The sequence below is a fragment of the Eublepharis macularius genome, chromosome 9, assembly GCF_028583425.1.
Source record: "Eublepharis macularius isolate TG4126 chromosome 9, MPM_Emac_v1.0, whole genome shotgun sequence".
Classification (NCBI taxonomy): domain Eukaryota; kingdom Metazoa; phylum Chordata; class Lepidosauria; order Squamata; family Eublepharidae; genus Eublepharis; species Eublepharis macularius.
In genome coordinates, this window is record NC_072798.1 from 66,500,365 (window position 1) to 66,515,998 (window position 15,634).

The 15,634-nt window shown below is 40.7% G+C and overlaps 1 protein-coding gene across 3 annotated transcripts in view; it reads right to left on the reverse strand.

The window, feature by feature from the left end:
• Nucleotides 1-14,016: 14,016 nt before the first annotated feature.
• Nucleotides 14,017-15,634, reverse strand: part of MON2 (MON2 homolog, regulator of endosome-to-Golgi trafficking) — an 80,754-nt gene continuing 79,136 nt past the window's right edge. For all 3 annotated transcript variants that reach the window (XM_054988031.1, XM_054988030.1, XM_054988032.1), the window contains one exon: nt 14,017-15,385. In XM_054988031.1, the coding sequence (XP_054844006.1) occupies nt 15,222-15,385 (164 nt within the window). In that variant the 3' untranslated portion in view covers nt 14,017-15,221. The remainder of the gene's footprint in view (nt 15,386-15,634) is intronic.

Consider the following 15,634-nt stretch of genomic DNA (forward strand, 5'->3'; position numbering starts at 1 on the left):
TACTGTAACAATTGTAGCCATAACCATGTGGACCCAAATTTAGCTGTTAGAACTGCACCTGTATAAAAATGTATGGACAGCCTCCCTGCCTTGCTAAATAGGAAGTGTGTTTGCCAAAACTCACTAGTGTTTACCATTTCAGCCTCTTCCTTTTACTATACTAGTCAATGGATCTGCAGGGAGAAAGTTATTGATAATAATTCACATCCTGTTTCACCTCTAAGTCAGTTAAATGGGGCCTGGTTGAACCTTGCAATGCAGGTTAATTTCCATTTACAACCAGCACAAAAATATGCTTCCACATGTGGATATCCTTTACTAGATCAGGATAACATCTAAACACTAACTAGTCTAATTTCTTTTCCACTATGGTTCTGTTATCGTATTTAGGCATCAGGAAGACCAAAATGGCATTCTTTGACTTCCTTGGAATGGCACTGAGAAATGGATTTTCTTAAGGTTATTGCAGAATTCATTCTTGAACACACTTTTTAACTGCTACAGTGAGATCCTTTACAGTGCTTCACAGTGGAAGGACCATATTCTTCGAATTCTAGATAGGCATCTATTCTATTATCTATTCTAGATAATTCTAGAAGAATTCTCTGCTTATACTCTGATCATCATTGATCAGAGTATAAGTGGAGAGATCAATCTTCAACAACTAATCATTGCAGGGCTGGATCTAGGGTTGCCAGCACCCAGGGCAACCCTAATCCGACCCCTCGTGCGTGCGTACACAGTGTGCGCGCACTCCCGGTGCTGCGTGATGTCATTTCTGTGATGTCATCACGCAGGGTGGAGCGTGCCACCTGTGCGGTGCGCCAGCAGAGGCAGCGTGCAGAGCTGGGAAGCCGCCCACGCCATTCGCCTCCCCGCAGGACAGGGGGCGGCTTGCCACCCCGTCCTGTGGGGCAGGCAAAAGGCAGCCCGGGGGGCTGCGAGGCTGCCCACGCTGCCGCCTGCATGCTCCCGGCAGCTGGCAGCTGCTTCCGGTGCCCCCTCCCTGGTGTTGCTGGGGACAGACTACCCCCTGCCCCCCCTCGATCCGGCCCTGAATCATTGGAATGATTTGTTTTCTTTTTAATCACCTTTATATTTGGACCTTTAATTCAGCTCTTCCTTATGTTACATTAAACTTTTACCTTAGGAGGACTCTGTTCAAAATCAACACTCCTTTTATTTCCACTCACACAGAACATAAGGTATTTTCTACTTTACCCAGTCTTTTACTTTGAGAACACCTTCCCTTTTGTGTTTGTGTGACCTATATATTGCTTCTTCCCCAACTGCCTCAAAAGGATTTTGCTGCCATTGAAGGCTTTCATCTTAGACCACCTTGGTTTAATTGGTAATAAAATAAGGCTTGTTATGAGGGCTGCCAGTCCTCCAGTGGGGGCAGGGGATGCTCGATTCCCAGCCTTTGCCCCCCACTGCCACTCACCTGGACAATAGGCAGTGTGAGGGGGGCAGGCCCAGGGAATGGGCCCAGGAGCCAAATAACCCCCAGCTCACAACAGGCTTGAGAAATCACACCTGGTAAGTGCCAGGTCCCTCCACCCCCTGCCACGAGGGTAAGGGGACCTGGCAACCCTACCTGCTAGATTGTAGTTTTTTCAAAAAAGAGATTTTTCTTAAACAAAAGTAGAATTTATTTGTAAGTACGTAAACATGATGATTGCAAAGTTTTGATAAACATACTGGTTTCAGAATGGTTCTGAAGTTTCACAATTAATTACATCTTCTTTAAGGTATGTTCACAGACAGTCACACAGACTAATTTTCCACAAAGATCTTCGCTAACAGAATAAACTCTCTTCTTATCCACAAACACAAATTCACTCAGACCTTTTCACACAGCTTGCTTGGCCCAGATAAAATAATCTGATATACACACGGACCCAGGCACAGTTTTAGATAAAATTAGGCTCTCAGGCTTCCACACGGTTTGCCTGATTTAGCCAGAATCCTTTCTCTGAGACATCCAAAGACTGACTATAAAATCTCTTCCCTCAACTCTCTGGCTCTACAATCATATTACACTCCACTCACCTATCTAGCCCCCTCCTCCTCTCTTCGGAAGCCTGCATTTAGACTCCCAGCAGCAATTATTTAAAAAACCCAAATTAAATACATTACATGAAAAAACATTACAATCATGTATCAGTCCAATCAGATACTGGAAGCTAGGGGACTGGACCTTGTAAAACCTCCCAGGGAAGAATGTAATCATGCAGTTCTCTCTCATTCATGATCTGGCACAGTGTTGTTGGATGTTTTTGCTCTTATTATATATTTGTATGAAATCCAAGTCTTCAGCCATATAAATTTCAAACTATTTTGTCAGTGCTATAGATAAAAAAATCTGCAGTTTGAACTGTGTCTAGGCTTTAATAAACAGTAAGTGTACAATGTGTTGCTGATGGACTACTCCAGTAAAATGCGCTACCATATTCTTTACCAGCAGCTCCTGAGCTGGTATCTCCCATGTATAGTGTGTTCAGATTATCCACGCACGAATCCAAATCCAAAAGCCACTTTCTTGGCTTTTTGGGGGGATGACTTCCTCACTTACTGGAAAGGCTAGAAAGTTATTAAACCATTAGTTCTAAAACAGGAAAGCCTTTCAGTTTAATTTATAAAATCTGCAAGCTCTCCCCACTCTCCACAAAAAGAGCAGGAATATTAAGAAAGTTGTGTTCTACCCTGAAGGCTGGCATGGGCAGATGGAAAGTTTATAGCAATTGAGCCTCAAATAAAATCTTCCCATCCAATTGCTTCCTTCACCTTACTTTTTCTTGACTAAAACTAGTTACAAATTCTGATTCCCCCCCCGGGAGGCACAGTGTTCATCATATAAATAGGGCTTCAGCTTTGGCAGAATTTATTCTTCAGAGTGCATACTGTACTTTCTTCTATGGACATATTTTCATATCTGCACTAGCAAGAATATATTAGTCAACAATATGCCACATCTTTGCATAATACAGAAATTTTTTGAGGGCCAGCCCTGTGCGTTATGCTGGTAGGAGAAACTCATTAGCTAGAAGGAATTTCAAGTATCTATTACAAAAGCTACTAACCCAACATTTTAAGTGTTTCACTATTCACACAACAAAGGGTCTTGTGTTCCTAAACAATATAGGCAATTAACTCTAGTTAATGCTATTTACTAACCTGTATTTGTTCAACAGTGTTTGAATGCAGCTGAAGAAAACACTCCAGAGTGTTTAATATGTTCCCTTACAAGTAGGTTTTTAAGGGTAGGATTGAACATTAAGTGTCCCCACAGCCACTGCTGGAATGAAACAAGCCCAGAAACAGGGATGTCCTATATATTACTGAGTTAGTAGTTTGTCTCAAAGTGTCAAGAATCGAAAGTCTTTTAGTTATTGTTCACACATGGACTTTTCTTTCAAGCACATTTGGAACTTAAATCCCTTGTTCCATCCGTATTTTATCATCTTAAATATTTGCTCTGAGCGTTCGTTATACAGGAGAAATTTAATTTCCACAACACCTTCAAATGCCCCAAAGTTTCTGTGCTTCAGCTCCATAACAACTATTCACTTTTAACCCATCCTTTACAAGAAAAACTTTGTATTATCTCTTGACAATTTGAAATAAATCTGAAAGCCAGGATGAAATACAGGTATCATAATACAATACAATTTTCCTTGAACAGGATAAATGCTGTGATACCAGACAGGTGGTATTCCTTATCTAAGGATAACCAGTTAACTACAAACCGTCACGATGTATGACAGCATATATTTAAAGCTCGTACTGTCACAGTATTAGAGAGAATCCCACTGAATGAGCTTTTGTTTTGAAGGAAGCATGCTAGAAAGATTTGTTAAAAGAATTGTGTTTCTAATGACAGAGGAGCAAAGGGGGAATTAGGGCAATAACAACTGTCTCAGAAGAAAAAAATGACAGCTATTAAGAAAGTAGAAGAATAATATCAAGTTCAACTTGAGAATCTGATACTGGTCAGTTCTTTTATTAGTTTGTAAATTACAGATCCAGCTGCTGATTTTTTTGGGTCCTAAGAATAGAAAGGAAAAAAGATGCACCAAATGCAACCATGGGCAACACTTGGTGTAGAAATATAACCATATTCCTTATTTACTGGAGGTGAGGAGGCAGGTGGGTGTGTGTGTGACTGTAAGAACTGTTCTACATTCTACAACAACCTTTACCTAAAGAACTTTTTCTTGACATGGCAATAATGTCATGTCTTGCTGAAGACTCCTAACCATATTCTTAAAAATGGCCACAAGCAGCTGAGATGAATGGCAAGTACAGAACTAATAAACTCACATTAGGTACAGGAATAATCAAAAACAGATGTTATGTGCAAGGTGTATTGCGTTACAAGATGGAGGTTCAACTTGCCAGAGAAGAAATGCAGAAAGTTTTTTGATAAAACCAGCATTCGTTCCCAGTATGATAGCATTCTTGAAAATGTTTATGAAATTATGGTACTATAAAGCTGAAATCATCCTTCAGATCTCTCAATTTTATTCTAAAAATTTCCATTAAATTTCACCATCAACTGTAATGTCATTTTAATAACACTATTGAGAAGATTAAATTGTGAGATGGCACTGTTTTTATAAATCTGCTCTTAGCAAGTTTGTGCAGAACTAAGCCCCCTACACACATTTTCCCTATACCTAAATAAGTTGGTTTCTAGAAAACTTTGTAAGTCCACATACCAAAGTGACAGAAATGCTCCAAAATAGGTATTTTCCTTCTATTCCTTTGCCTGTCATCCATAGCTACATTTTATTTTTATACTGTGTATTCTTTAAAAGATCATCCTACATTTTCCAACTTATTATAGTAAGAAAGACAGTGGAACTAAACATACTTCCACAATAATAATAATCATATCAAATGAAGTCTGGGAAAGTGTTTAATTGTCTAACATCTAAATGTTAAAAAATATGGTGAGCAACTTCCCCATTAAGGATGTACACAAAATAAAGTAAACCACTGTCCACTAAGCACTTTGATTTCAAGATCAAACTGCAGTTTTAACAAATGAGTACTGACATGCTCTAATCATTTTGGAGTGGGGGGGATTTCAATTACATGTTTATATACTCTTTTATATACTATGTCTCATATGGTTACTATTTATAAACAGTGAAACAAAGTACTCTTTTTTAAAAAGTTAAATTTACAAATAATACGATGCTTTTTAAAAACATTATTCATGCATTAACTTATCTACCTTTTCATATGAAAGGTATCTAAAATGTGGGGGAAAACACCTGAGCAACACTATCAGCAGGCTAAGATTATTTCAAAAGATTCTTCTATATGTCTAGCATTACCTAGCTAGGGCTAAACTGCTGAAGGTACATTTTTAACATTTAGACAATTTTTGATAAAGTGTTATTTTTCTCAAATTTAATAGCCTTAATACTTAAAGATCTGGAAAACAAAACAATCCGCTGATAAACTCTCTCATTAGGAATACCACTGGAACAAAACATAGCAACAAAAAGATGTAGATCTCCTCCTGAATTATCAAATCAAGATGCATTCTTTTCTATTATTCTGCTATGGTATTGTTCTATGAAAAAAGACGGTACACAAGATAGCTAAAATGTATTAAAACCAGTTTTATATGCCACACAAGAATTCAGTTGTAAATTACACATCAAAATATTGTCTTCAAATTACCAATTTATTGTTAACTATTGCAATCTTAAATTCTTTTTGATTATAACATAGTAGTAAATCTAAATTTAAAGCAGTTTTGCCAAACAAAACCAGTATCTATTGTTGTCCAGTAATTTCTCAGCAAATACAACAAATTCTGGCTTTGCTATATCTAACCAAGTGATGTCAACACTGCATATATTCTTTCATTCTATTAATTGGATAATTTAAAAAATATAAATAGAATTTATCATCTTTTCCTAAGAAATATAACAAGTAAAATCTATACAATATATAAATCCCATGTACTTCCAAATTAGGAGGAACAGACATTTGCTGAAAGACAAAAAATTATCCTGATGTTATGAAGTTAAGGAGAAGGGAGTCTGATTCAACAAAAGTAAACAGCATCACAAAGAAAAAAAAACATCTTAATAGCCAAGGCAAGTTTCGTTTTGTTGCAAGGGAATGAAGATTTGCTGGCACCGTTCCATACGTAATCCCTGAGAAAACAAAGGGGATTCCCATTGTCATTGTCTTCATCCGCAGCTGATCATCACCAGCACTAGCAAGGCAGTAGCTTGCGCAGTTATCTCCACAGCGGGCAATGTCACAACCCGACCAACAGCACAAACTACTACCTCAGCCAGGACCATGGTGTACCTGACCCATCCTACAAAAGAGAGAGGGAAAAAATGGAGTGCAGGGACGCTCAACCCAAAATGAAATTAAAAGATCCTGGATAGAGCTGTAGAAACGGCAGTCCTTTAGCATCCTCCCGCCACCTTTATCTGCAGCAGACATCGGCCAGACTCCTCTCTGCCAAGGCTGTGAAGAGGAAATGAGGAAACCCCGCCCAGATCCCTCCTCGAGCGTTGTCCTTTTCCTCGCATGACCTGAAGCTGACGTGAACTCTGCGCTTATTATGAGACCCGTCGCAGGCCCAAGCTAAGGCACTATCAGGGGGGCGCACTGTCCACCGGCGAGGAAGGCGGGGGGGGGGGGCGGTACAAAACGAGGGACACAGACGGCAAGGGCCCTCTCCGCTCCCATTCGGGGCCTCCCTCACTGCAGCGCCGGCTGGGCGTCTCTTGGGCTCGGGCGCGCCGCACTCCCCCCCCCCGTCATTCACGCGCCCCCCCTCCCCCAATAACGACTCTGGCCCGGTTCTCATCCCCTCCCCCAGAGCAGGCAGCCGTGCGCGTGACGCGGGGGGGGGGGGGGGAAGAGTCAGCAGCGCGGCTCAACCAACGGCGCCATTCCAAGCGCCCGCGCGCCTCAGCCGTTAGATGCCGCCTTCCTTCTCCGGCCTTCTCTCCCCACCCGCTCCCGAAAAACGCTGGCGGGAGAAGCCACGCCGCCGCCCGGCGCTCCGTTCTTTCAACGACGACTGCGCAGATCCCCGCCCATCGATTTCCTCTTCCTCACGGTAGCGAGAGCGCCTCCCTCTTCGTCGGGGCCCAAAAGAGAGAGAGCCCGCCTTTTCTCTCGCCCCTCACCGGCGTTCCCGCCCTTTTCCAGACTTCACGGTTGCCCCGGGCCAAGGGGGAAGCGTAGCGCTTCCCCATCGTCCCATTCCCTCTTTCGGGAGCGCGTTACTGCGCGCGGCCACGGACAAACCGCAGAGATCATCCAAGATCCAAGGGAGGGCGAGAGAGACTGGGGGAAAAGGACAAGGATGGAGGGGACAGCGCTCGCTTTGTACACGTGACTAAGCTTGCCTTTCACTCATCCTGTCGGCGCCATCTTGACTGAAAAGAAAAGACTCGCGGAGGTCGTCGTAGTCCTTCATTCTTCCCTTCAGTCAGCATTGAGCTCGAGGACTTTTCCTTCAACGGACGAAGGAACGGCATGAATAACTGTCTTCGCTACGTGGGAGGGCACGCTCCTCAGGAAGGATAGGTGGGGGGATATAAATGCTTTAAGAGGCAAGTCGAAATAGGGGGTTGCGTGAAGATTACTGGGAAATGTAGTTCAGCGCAAATCTCGCATCAGCGAGGTGGGAGCACTTGAGTGTTCTTGCGGAGCGTCTGCCGCCTAAGTGGTTCCGGCATCGTCCTTTGAATAACTCAATAAAGACCGCGAAAATGTATTGAGACCTACGGAGAAGTTCCCCGGATACTGGCTGATTGTAGCGTGTTATTTATAAAATATGTTAATAACCTCTATAAAGAAATAATGAACGTATGATAACAATTTAAGATTACACTAGGAGTTACCCTCTGCCTGTTGGAATAAAAAGTGCTTGCGTTTCTCTAAAGGAGATGAGGAGAGAAAGTTTTTTTATACGGAACCATCACAGCAGATGCCAACTTCTGCTAACTGACGTGGTCCTGGAAAGGTCTGTAGAGAAGGTGCCACTCTTCATGTACCATGAAGAGTGGCCATGAAGAGTGGCATACCATGCATCTGACGAAGAGAACTTGATTCTCGAAAGCTTATGCTACAATAAAATTGGTTAGTCTTAAAGGTGCTACTGGACTCTTTTTGACTCTTCATGTTTGGCACCCAGATCATATATAGACTTTTAAAAACGACTTAAGCATGGTAACTATTTTAAAGTCTTTTACACCATTGTTGCCAATGTAACGTTAACAGAAAGCCAACATGGTATAGTGGTTAAAGTGTTGGACTAGGATCTGGAAGAACCAAGTTTGAATCTTTATTTTGTTATAAAAGTTTGCGGCATAACTTTGGGCCAATCACACTCAGCTAGGGTTGCCAGGTCCCCCTCTATCCTCTCAGTGGGAGGATAGGCGTCTGGAACATACCCTTTTCTACTCCATGAATATATCTTTCTAGGATGAGGTAAATATTGTTCAGGTTGTTGGAAAGGGCTGTCTCTCTCCAGACTACTTAAAAATAGTTCCTTGATCAGAGTTTTCTTAATAAATTCTTGAGGTATTTTTCACCTCACTATGTTAAATGGGCTTGTGTAGAAAATGCATAGATTTCTGGGGGTGTTTTGGTTTAAAGAAAAACTGTTAAGTAGTAACTGAGTGTACTTTAGGGACATTGTTTAATACTGTACAGGTGACAATGTCCTGAGAGGGAAAAGTTCCAGAGCCAGTTTTCTTTGCATTCTGCCTTCACAAAGTACAATGAAAGTACAAAATACACCCAAGTGTTTTAAAAGGATTTTAAAGGTACGGTAGGAATGCTGTACAGTGGTTAGAGCACTAGACTGAGAATGTTGAGTCCCAGATTGAAGTTGCCTCCCATCTGTGAATGTCACTTTCTGACCTCAGGCCAGGCACTCTAGGCTTAACTTACCTCACAGGGTACCTGGAAGGATACAGTGCAGGAAAGAAGAATGCTGTATAGGGCCCTCACCTCCTAGGAGCAAGAATCAGATACAAATGCAATAAAGAATTGCTTTTGAGGAAAAACAGGGTTGCACTTATCTGTAACTGTTCATCAAGTGGTCTTCTGTGCAGGCATACATTGGAACTGTGCACATGCAGGCCAGCCACAGAGAAGATTTGCAGAGCTTTTTACAAGACTAGGAGTACCCTTCCTTCCTTTGGCACTTTCCCACCAAAGGAGAAGGGGTGCTATTCCCCCAGTTCTCCATGCTGCTCTCAGGGACCCCCCAAAAATGAAGGTTCCAGAAAGTTCACAGCAGGGCAGGAGGGAGGGATGTATGCCTGCACAGAAGACCACACAAGACTACAGTTACAGTTAAGTGCAATACTGTTTTCATCTTTGTGGCTTCTGTGCAGTCCCTCATTGGGAGGGTAGCAAGCTCACTGAAGGAGGCAGGTGTGAAGCTCTCAAAGTAAGACTATGGAGAACCATCTTCCCAACATTCACCCAGAGATGCTTTTAAAGAAGCAGGGAGCTCTCTAGAGTGTCCCTGCCAAAACACAAGCAGGAATGCAGCAGGGAATGAAGCACCCAACACTCTTGGGTGAGCTGTGCTAGGTAAAGGGCATTGAACAGTCATGCACTCAAAAAAGAGCCTGATAGCCTCTACCAACCCACAAAGGAAAGGTTGTGTGAGAATACTGTCAAGTCTCAGAGCCTGAATGACTAATATAACCAATAGTGCTGTGAGATATGTGGGCTGCCAACCCCTGGTGGGGGATCCTGGCCAAGGCATTGGATACATTAACACTGAAACACTATTCATTTTGGGGGGGGGGGTCATAGGTTAGAACCTTCTATGTCCTGATTTCACAAGTGGAAGTGCTGCACCCTAAAAATGAAGCACCAGGGAGATGCAAAAAATTAAGGGGTTACACTCCTACTTGGAATGTCTTTGGAAATCCAGTAAGAGTAACAGAGTGTTTGAGTACTAAACATAACAATACAAGAAGCAGAATTCAAGTCCTGCTATAGTCTCAGTATAAACTCTTACCCACTGAGAGGTGCAAGATACAGTAGTCAAGGAGCAGCTGTTGCCACACAAAACAACTTGAGACTACTGCTATAGTGTAGGAAAAGGAGCTGATCAAAACTGAAGTTGTCAGTGAGTTAAATCATAGCAGATGCACACCAGAATAATGAAAAAGGTGAAGCAGGTGTGATGGGGCCAAAGAAAAGACAAGTGGTATGCACCATAAATGAACCTTGTGCTGCTAACAGAACAACCTGCACAGCACAGCCAGAAAAAAACATAAAAACAGATTACCTTGGTAATAGATTAGCAAATGCAATTCCCCAATGACAGGGATCCCTGGCAGCAAAAAAGCAAACAAAAGGGCAGGGCATACACTTTCACACTACGTGGCAAGGCCAAATAGCCCATGCCTCCAATCAGAGTATGTAGGAGTTGGAGCCAGTTAGTGAGGAAAACATAGCTGCAATGCATTGAAATGACATGGGAGTATTTGCAGTAAAACGAAAGACACAAAAAGGTCAGGTATGCCTTAGTACTTTAGGTGAAAGTAGTAGTATGACAAAGTGATTTTGCAGTAGATCAGGACCCACCTGGAAACACCTCAGGGTGGATCCTGAGATGGCATTAAGTCTCACAGGCACAGCATCACAAGAGTACCCTAGAAACAGCATAAGAATGGTGCACATTCACTGTCAAGGAAAGAAAATGGGTATTCCTTGAAGTGTAAAATTTAAACCAAAGACCAAATTCTGCCAAGGTGTCACAGGTAGGTAAGAACACAGAACTGTGACTGTTCCCCGTATGTTCCCTTGAGGTCACTTTGATCAGCTAATAAGCAGTTGCTGATGATCCCTGGCCCCAGGGAGGTCCGTCTGGCCTCTACCAGAGTCAGGGCCTTTTTGGTCCTTTTTGTCTGACCTGGTGGAACTCTGTCTAAGGAAACTAGGGGCTGGCAGGATTTATCTTTCCACCGCGCCTGCAAGACGGAAATGTTCCGCCAGGCATTTGGTAGGAGCTAGGCTGTCCTCTCACCGGCCATACCACTGAAGACCGTCCACCACCCATGCAGGAGCTCATAAGTGTGGCGCAGGGCATCATGTAAGAGCCCAGCCCTATGCCTAAAATGCTGTATTTAAATATTCCGCCAATCAAGAAATTTTATTGTATATGCAATAGTGTTTTAATGTTTATTATAATTTTATTGTTTTTAAACTGTTATAAATTGTATGCTGTTACACTGCCCTGAGCCTGTCTGATGGGGGGGGGCGGTCTAGAAATGCAATAAATAAATAAATAATGTGAAAAAGCTGAACTCTTAGTAAAATGTAGATCGGCTTAGACTGAAAAGACAGAGGAAACACTTTCAAATAGTAGCACAAACCAACCATTAACAGAGCAGAATATATATATTCTGCAGGAAGGGTAAAAAGATATATGAATAAGACAGCCAAGCACAACTATACTAGTGGCCAAAATTGTGGAAACCTTTTGGAAAAAGTATTTTTGAGGTTTGATGGCTCATAACACCACTTTTTTTGGAGTAATACCATAAAATTATATATCAATGGAAAGATAATCAAGAATGCAATGCAATAACTTTTATGAAGAATTTTTTTAGAATAAAGAAGAAAATTGAAACACAAAGAAAAAATGAGTTATACAACAGTTCTCACCATGTCAGTTAATGCTTAGTTGGGTAACCTTTTGTTTTAATTATGGCCTTACACCTTCCCATGGAGTGAACCAAGTTTTTTAGTTCTGCAGCTGTTATAATGTGAAACCACGATTGAGTTATTGCTTCTATTAATTGCGGTTTATTGCTGGGTTGCTTCTCACTAACCAGTTTCTTTAGTCGGCTCCATAGATTTTTGATGGGGTTAAGGTCTGGGCTATTCCCAGGCCATTCCAACAGTAGAATATGATTATCTTGAAACCACTTTTTACACACAGCAGCAACATGACATGGAGCTGAATCTTGTTGAAATATAAATGCTTCATTATCTTGGAAAAGATCATGTGTGGAAGGCTTCCGTTTGGGCTCAAGTATTTCATTTATGTATTTTTGGGACATCTATATTGCCATTTATCATGCAAATTCTGCCTACACCTTTTGATGTCATACAACCCCATATCATAACACTAACTGGGTGTTTCACGGTAGGTGTAATGCAATCAGGATGCAAATCTCCGATTATTCTTCTCCTCACGTATTTTATGCCATCACTACCAATCAGGGAGATTTTGGTCTCATCACTCCAAATAACACTGTCCCATTGTTCCACTGTCCAGTTAACATGGGTTTTAGCCCAGTTTAATCTTTTCAACCTTTAAGAGATGTTTTTTTTTTTGTGGAATTCTAGCATTAAGACCAAATTCCTCCAGTCTGCACCGAACAGTCCTTGCACTCAACTTCATATTGAATTGCGCCATTTTGTTCTGTAAACACCCCGATGATTTTCTTCTGTCACCTAGGCTCAGTCTCTCAATTCTATCATCCATTGCTTGTGTGCACCTTTTCCTGCCTTTACCAGTCTGGTTTCGTAGTGACTGAGTTGCCTTGTACCTCTTCAAAAATTTAGAAATGCCACCTTTGGTTAAGTTTCCACCAATTTTTCTTCTAATTTCTTCATAACTGTAGCCTTGTTCACTTAATAGTACTATTTTACATCACTTTCTAGGTGACCAGTTAACTCTTTGTGCCATTTCTTTAATTTTATTACGTTTTACAAGCTCACTAAATGAAAGAACACAAACCTTATCAACCTAAGCAAGTTGTGCTTCCTTTTCCTGGTTATTTAGCTATGACATTTGATAGAATACAGATAATTGAACAAACTTTGTTGCATTACATTCTCTTTCCATTGATATATAATTTTATGGTATTACTCCCCAAAAAAGTGGTGTTATGAACCATCAAACCTCAAAAATGCACTTTTTCCAAAAGGTTTCCACAATTTTGGCCACTAGTATATGTTAGTCCCAGGATTCTAGAATCTGGACTAGTTCCAGCTCAGTTTTTACTCATGTCTGTCTAAGCTGGCTGAAGGGCTGTTAGCTGAGTTCCCAGGTCCCTCTACACTCCTGGTGGGAGTGAGGGAAGACCCAGTACTTATTGGGAAGTCCTTCTTTGCTTATACTCCTGGTGCCAACGTGAAGATGTCACTTCCGGAAGTGATGTTGTTGCACCTGGGATCCTTAATTGCAACTAGGACTTGTCTTTTGTGGTATTCCTGGGCTGTATCTTCCACGGAATTCATGAAGTTAAGGGGGTATGATCACAGTTCAGCGTACATAACTTGAAGGTGTCAACAAAACCCTCAGGAAATTCAGGACTGAGTGCCACTGACAGGTTGTGTTGTTTTTGACAATTAGGTGTAAACTATATCATGTTCATTAGTATTAAAATTTCATTTTCAAATAACTTTCTTTTTAAAACAATTAATTGCAAATGTTTAAAATCCAATTTTCATATTTTTAGTTTACACATTCTTGTCTTTTGAGAGCCTGGTATGACAAGAGGTATATGAAACACAATAAAAATCCTGTCACTGCAATGGAGGCTTTGGGGAGAAGGGGGAGAGAACACAACATGGGGCTCTGCCACACAGAGTGGCTAATGCAAGTGTACAGTGTTTGCAACCATATTTATTGTGGCCTGGTCATAAAACACAATTGTAGAATATGCTACCTGTATTGTTTTACTGAAGCCCTGTGTCACATTAGGAAACAAACAGAAGAATTATGCAGTTGTGCAGCATATTAAAAGGTGCCCCTCCGTCAGATGCTATATGGTTTTTTATATGGTGAGCAGGTGTTTTATTAGATGGCTGGGTTAAATCATTGTGATTTTATCTCTGTATATTTTATCTACTGTCATGACCTGCCCTGAGCCCACACACACACACACACAGACACACACACACACACACACACATTGAAACTTCATACTCAACAGTGAAACAGACTCAAAGAAACATCCACCTCATGGCACTGCATAGTATAGCAAAGGGAAACAAGTAATTTTACTTTGACAGTTTACTGTATCTCTAAACTATCTTCAAAAATACACTTCTTGGTTTGTTTCACACACATTTTATACTCAAAGAATAGAACAGCTATTCTTCAGTTGAAAAGACATTACAAAACAAAGCACTTAAGATTATTGAAACAATGAACAATACAAGTAAAATATTGCTGATATTTGAAATCATCTTGCTTTTGTCATAATTTAACAAGATTGACCCATACCTTTGGGGGTCAAAAACAAAAATGACATAGAAGTTTCAAATAGGAGGCCTTTTTAATAAAGCAGAGCTTACCTATAGAAACGGGCCAACAACTAAAACAATTGTTTAGTGAGTTGAGGTATGGTAGTGTTGGAGTGCTACACAGAATTTTTCTGCCTATTCAAATTCATTTATGTCAACATAGCAGCTGACATGCTGTTTACCTCTATCTTTATTCATATGTCCTGTTAGCAGAATTATTATTCATTGGCCACACATATGATACATTCAAATATGCCAAAAAAGAAGAAAAAATCAACTGCATGATCAGATACGAATGAGCATATCTGCCAACACAGAAGGCAAATTTTAAGTAAAAATGCAAGCAAACAACTCAGTATTCATAATAAATACATTTTTAAGCTTTTAACATTATCAATGTTTAAAAAGAATTTAAATAATAAATGCAACTTTTTTTTACATAACTGTACGATTTATTATACACACAAGTACATCTTCCCTTTGTTTACAAAGGCTGGTTAAAGATAATGTGGAATGTTACAGTACCATCTTGCATAAAATTTTAGTACAATTTTGTACTTGAAAAATGGTGCAAAACCACCTAATAAATTCAAATGAACCTGAAACCTCCCCCCATAATTACATCATTAACGCATACACAACAAGCTGTACATAAGCCCACTTTCAATCACCACTTCAAGATAGTGTATCAAGTATTGTACTTTAAAATGGATTCAACTCAGTCAAAGGCTGGCACTGCTACTCCCCCCAAAACATTTAAGATACAAGCTTGAAGTGATAGGAATCACTGAGTTCTGGTTAGTACAGTTTACAGGTGGTCAAATACTGCTTGCCAAGTATTAGTCACATGAGATTTTCTTGGAGGCGTCTTCCATCAGAATAAACATTCTTTTGATGGATGTATTTTTTCATTCAAAGTAAAAAAATGTATTTGGTCAAGACTCTCCATTCTGTACCTTGGATGTTGGTGGGTGCATGAAGTCCTTAAACGGAACTAAAGCTTCTTTGAGAGCAGAACAGACTTCTGAAGATGAGCAGGTGATACATTCTACTAATGTTGGGTACAAAGCAATAACCTGTGCCCATGTGTTAGCATCAACTGTAACAAAAAAGCAACAGGTGATTTTTGTGCTCTATTCGTTCCATAAGAAAAACAAAACTAGTTGAAACTCAAGAAAGAGACAAAGATTTGCTGCAGATGATGATCCACCCCAATTCTATTTCAGTCAAAAGAAGATAGGCAAGCTAAAACCCTTGTGGTTTTAGTTGTAGGCAGCCTAGATTTAATAAATACTCTGCATGTTCTAATCACAAACTCTGCTGATAGCAGAAACTGATTATATATGTG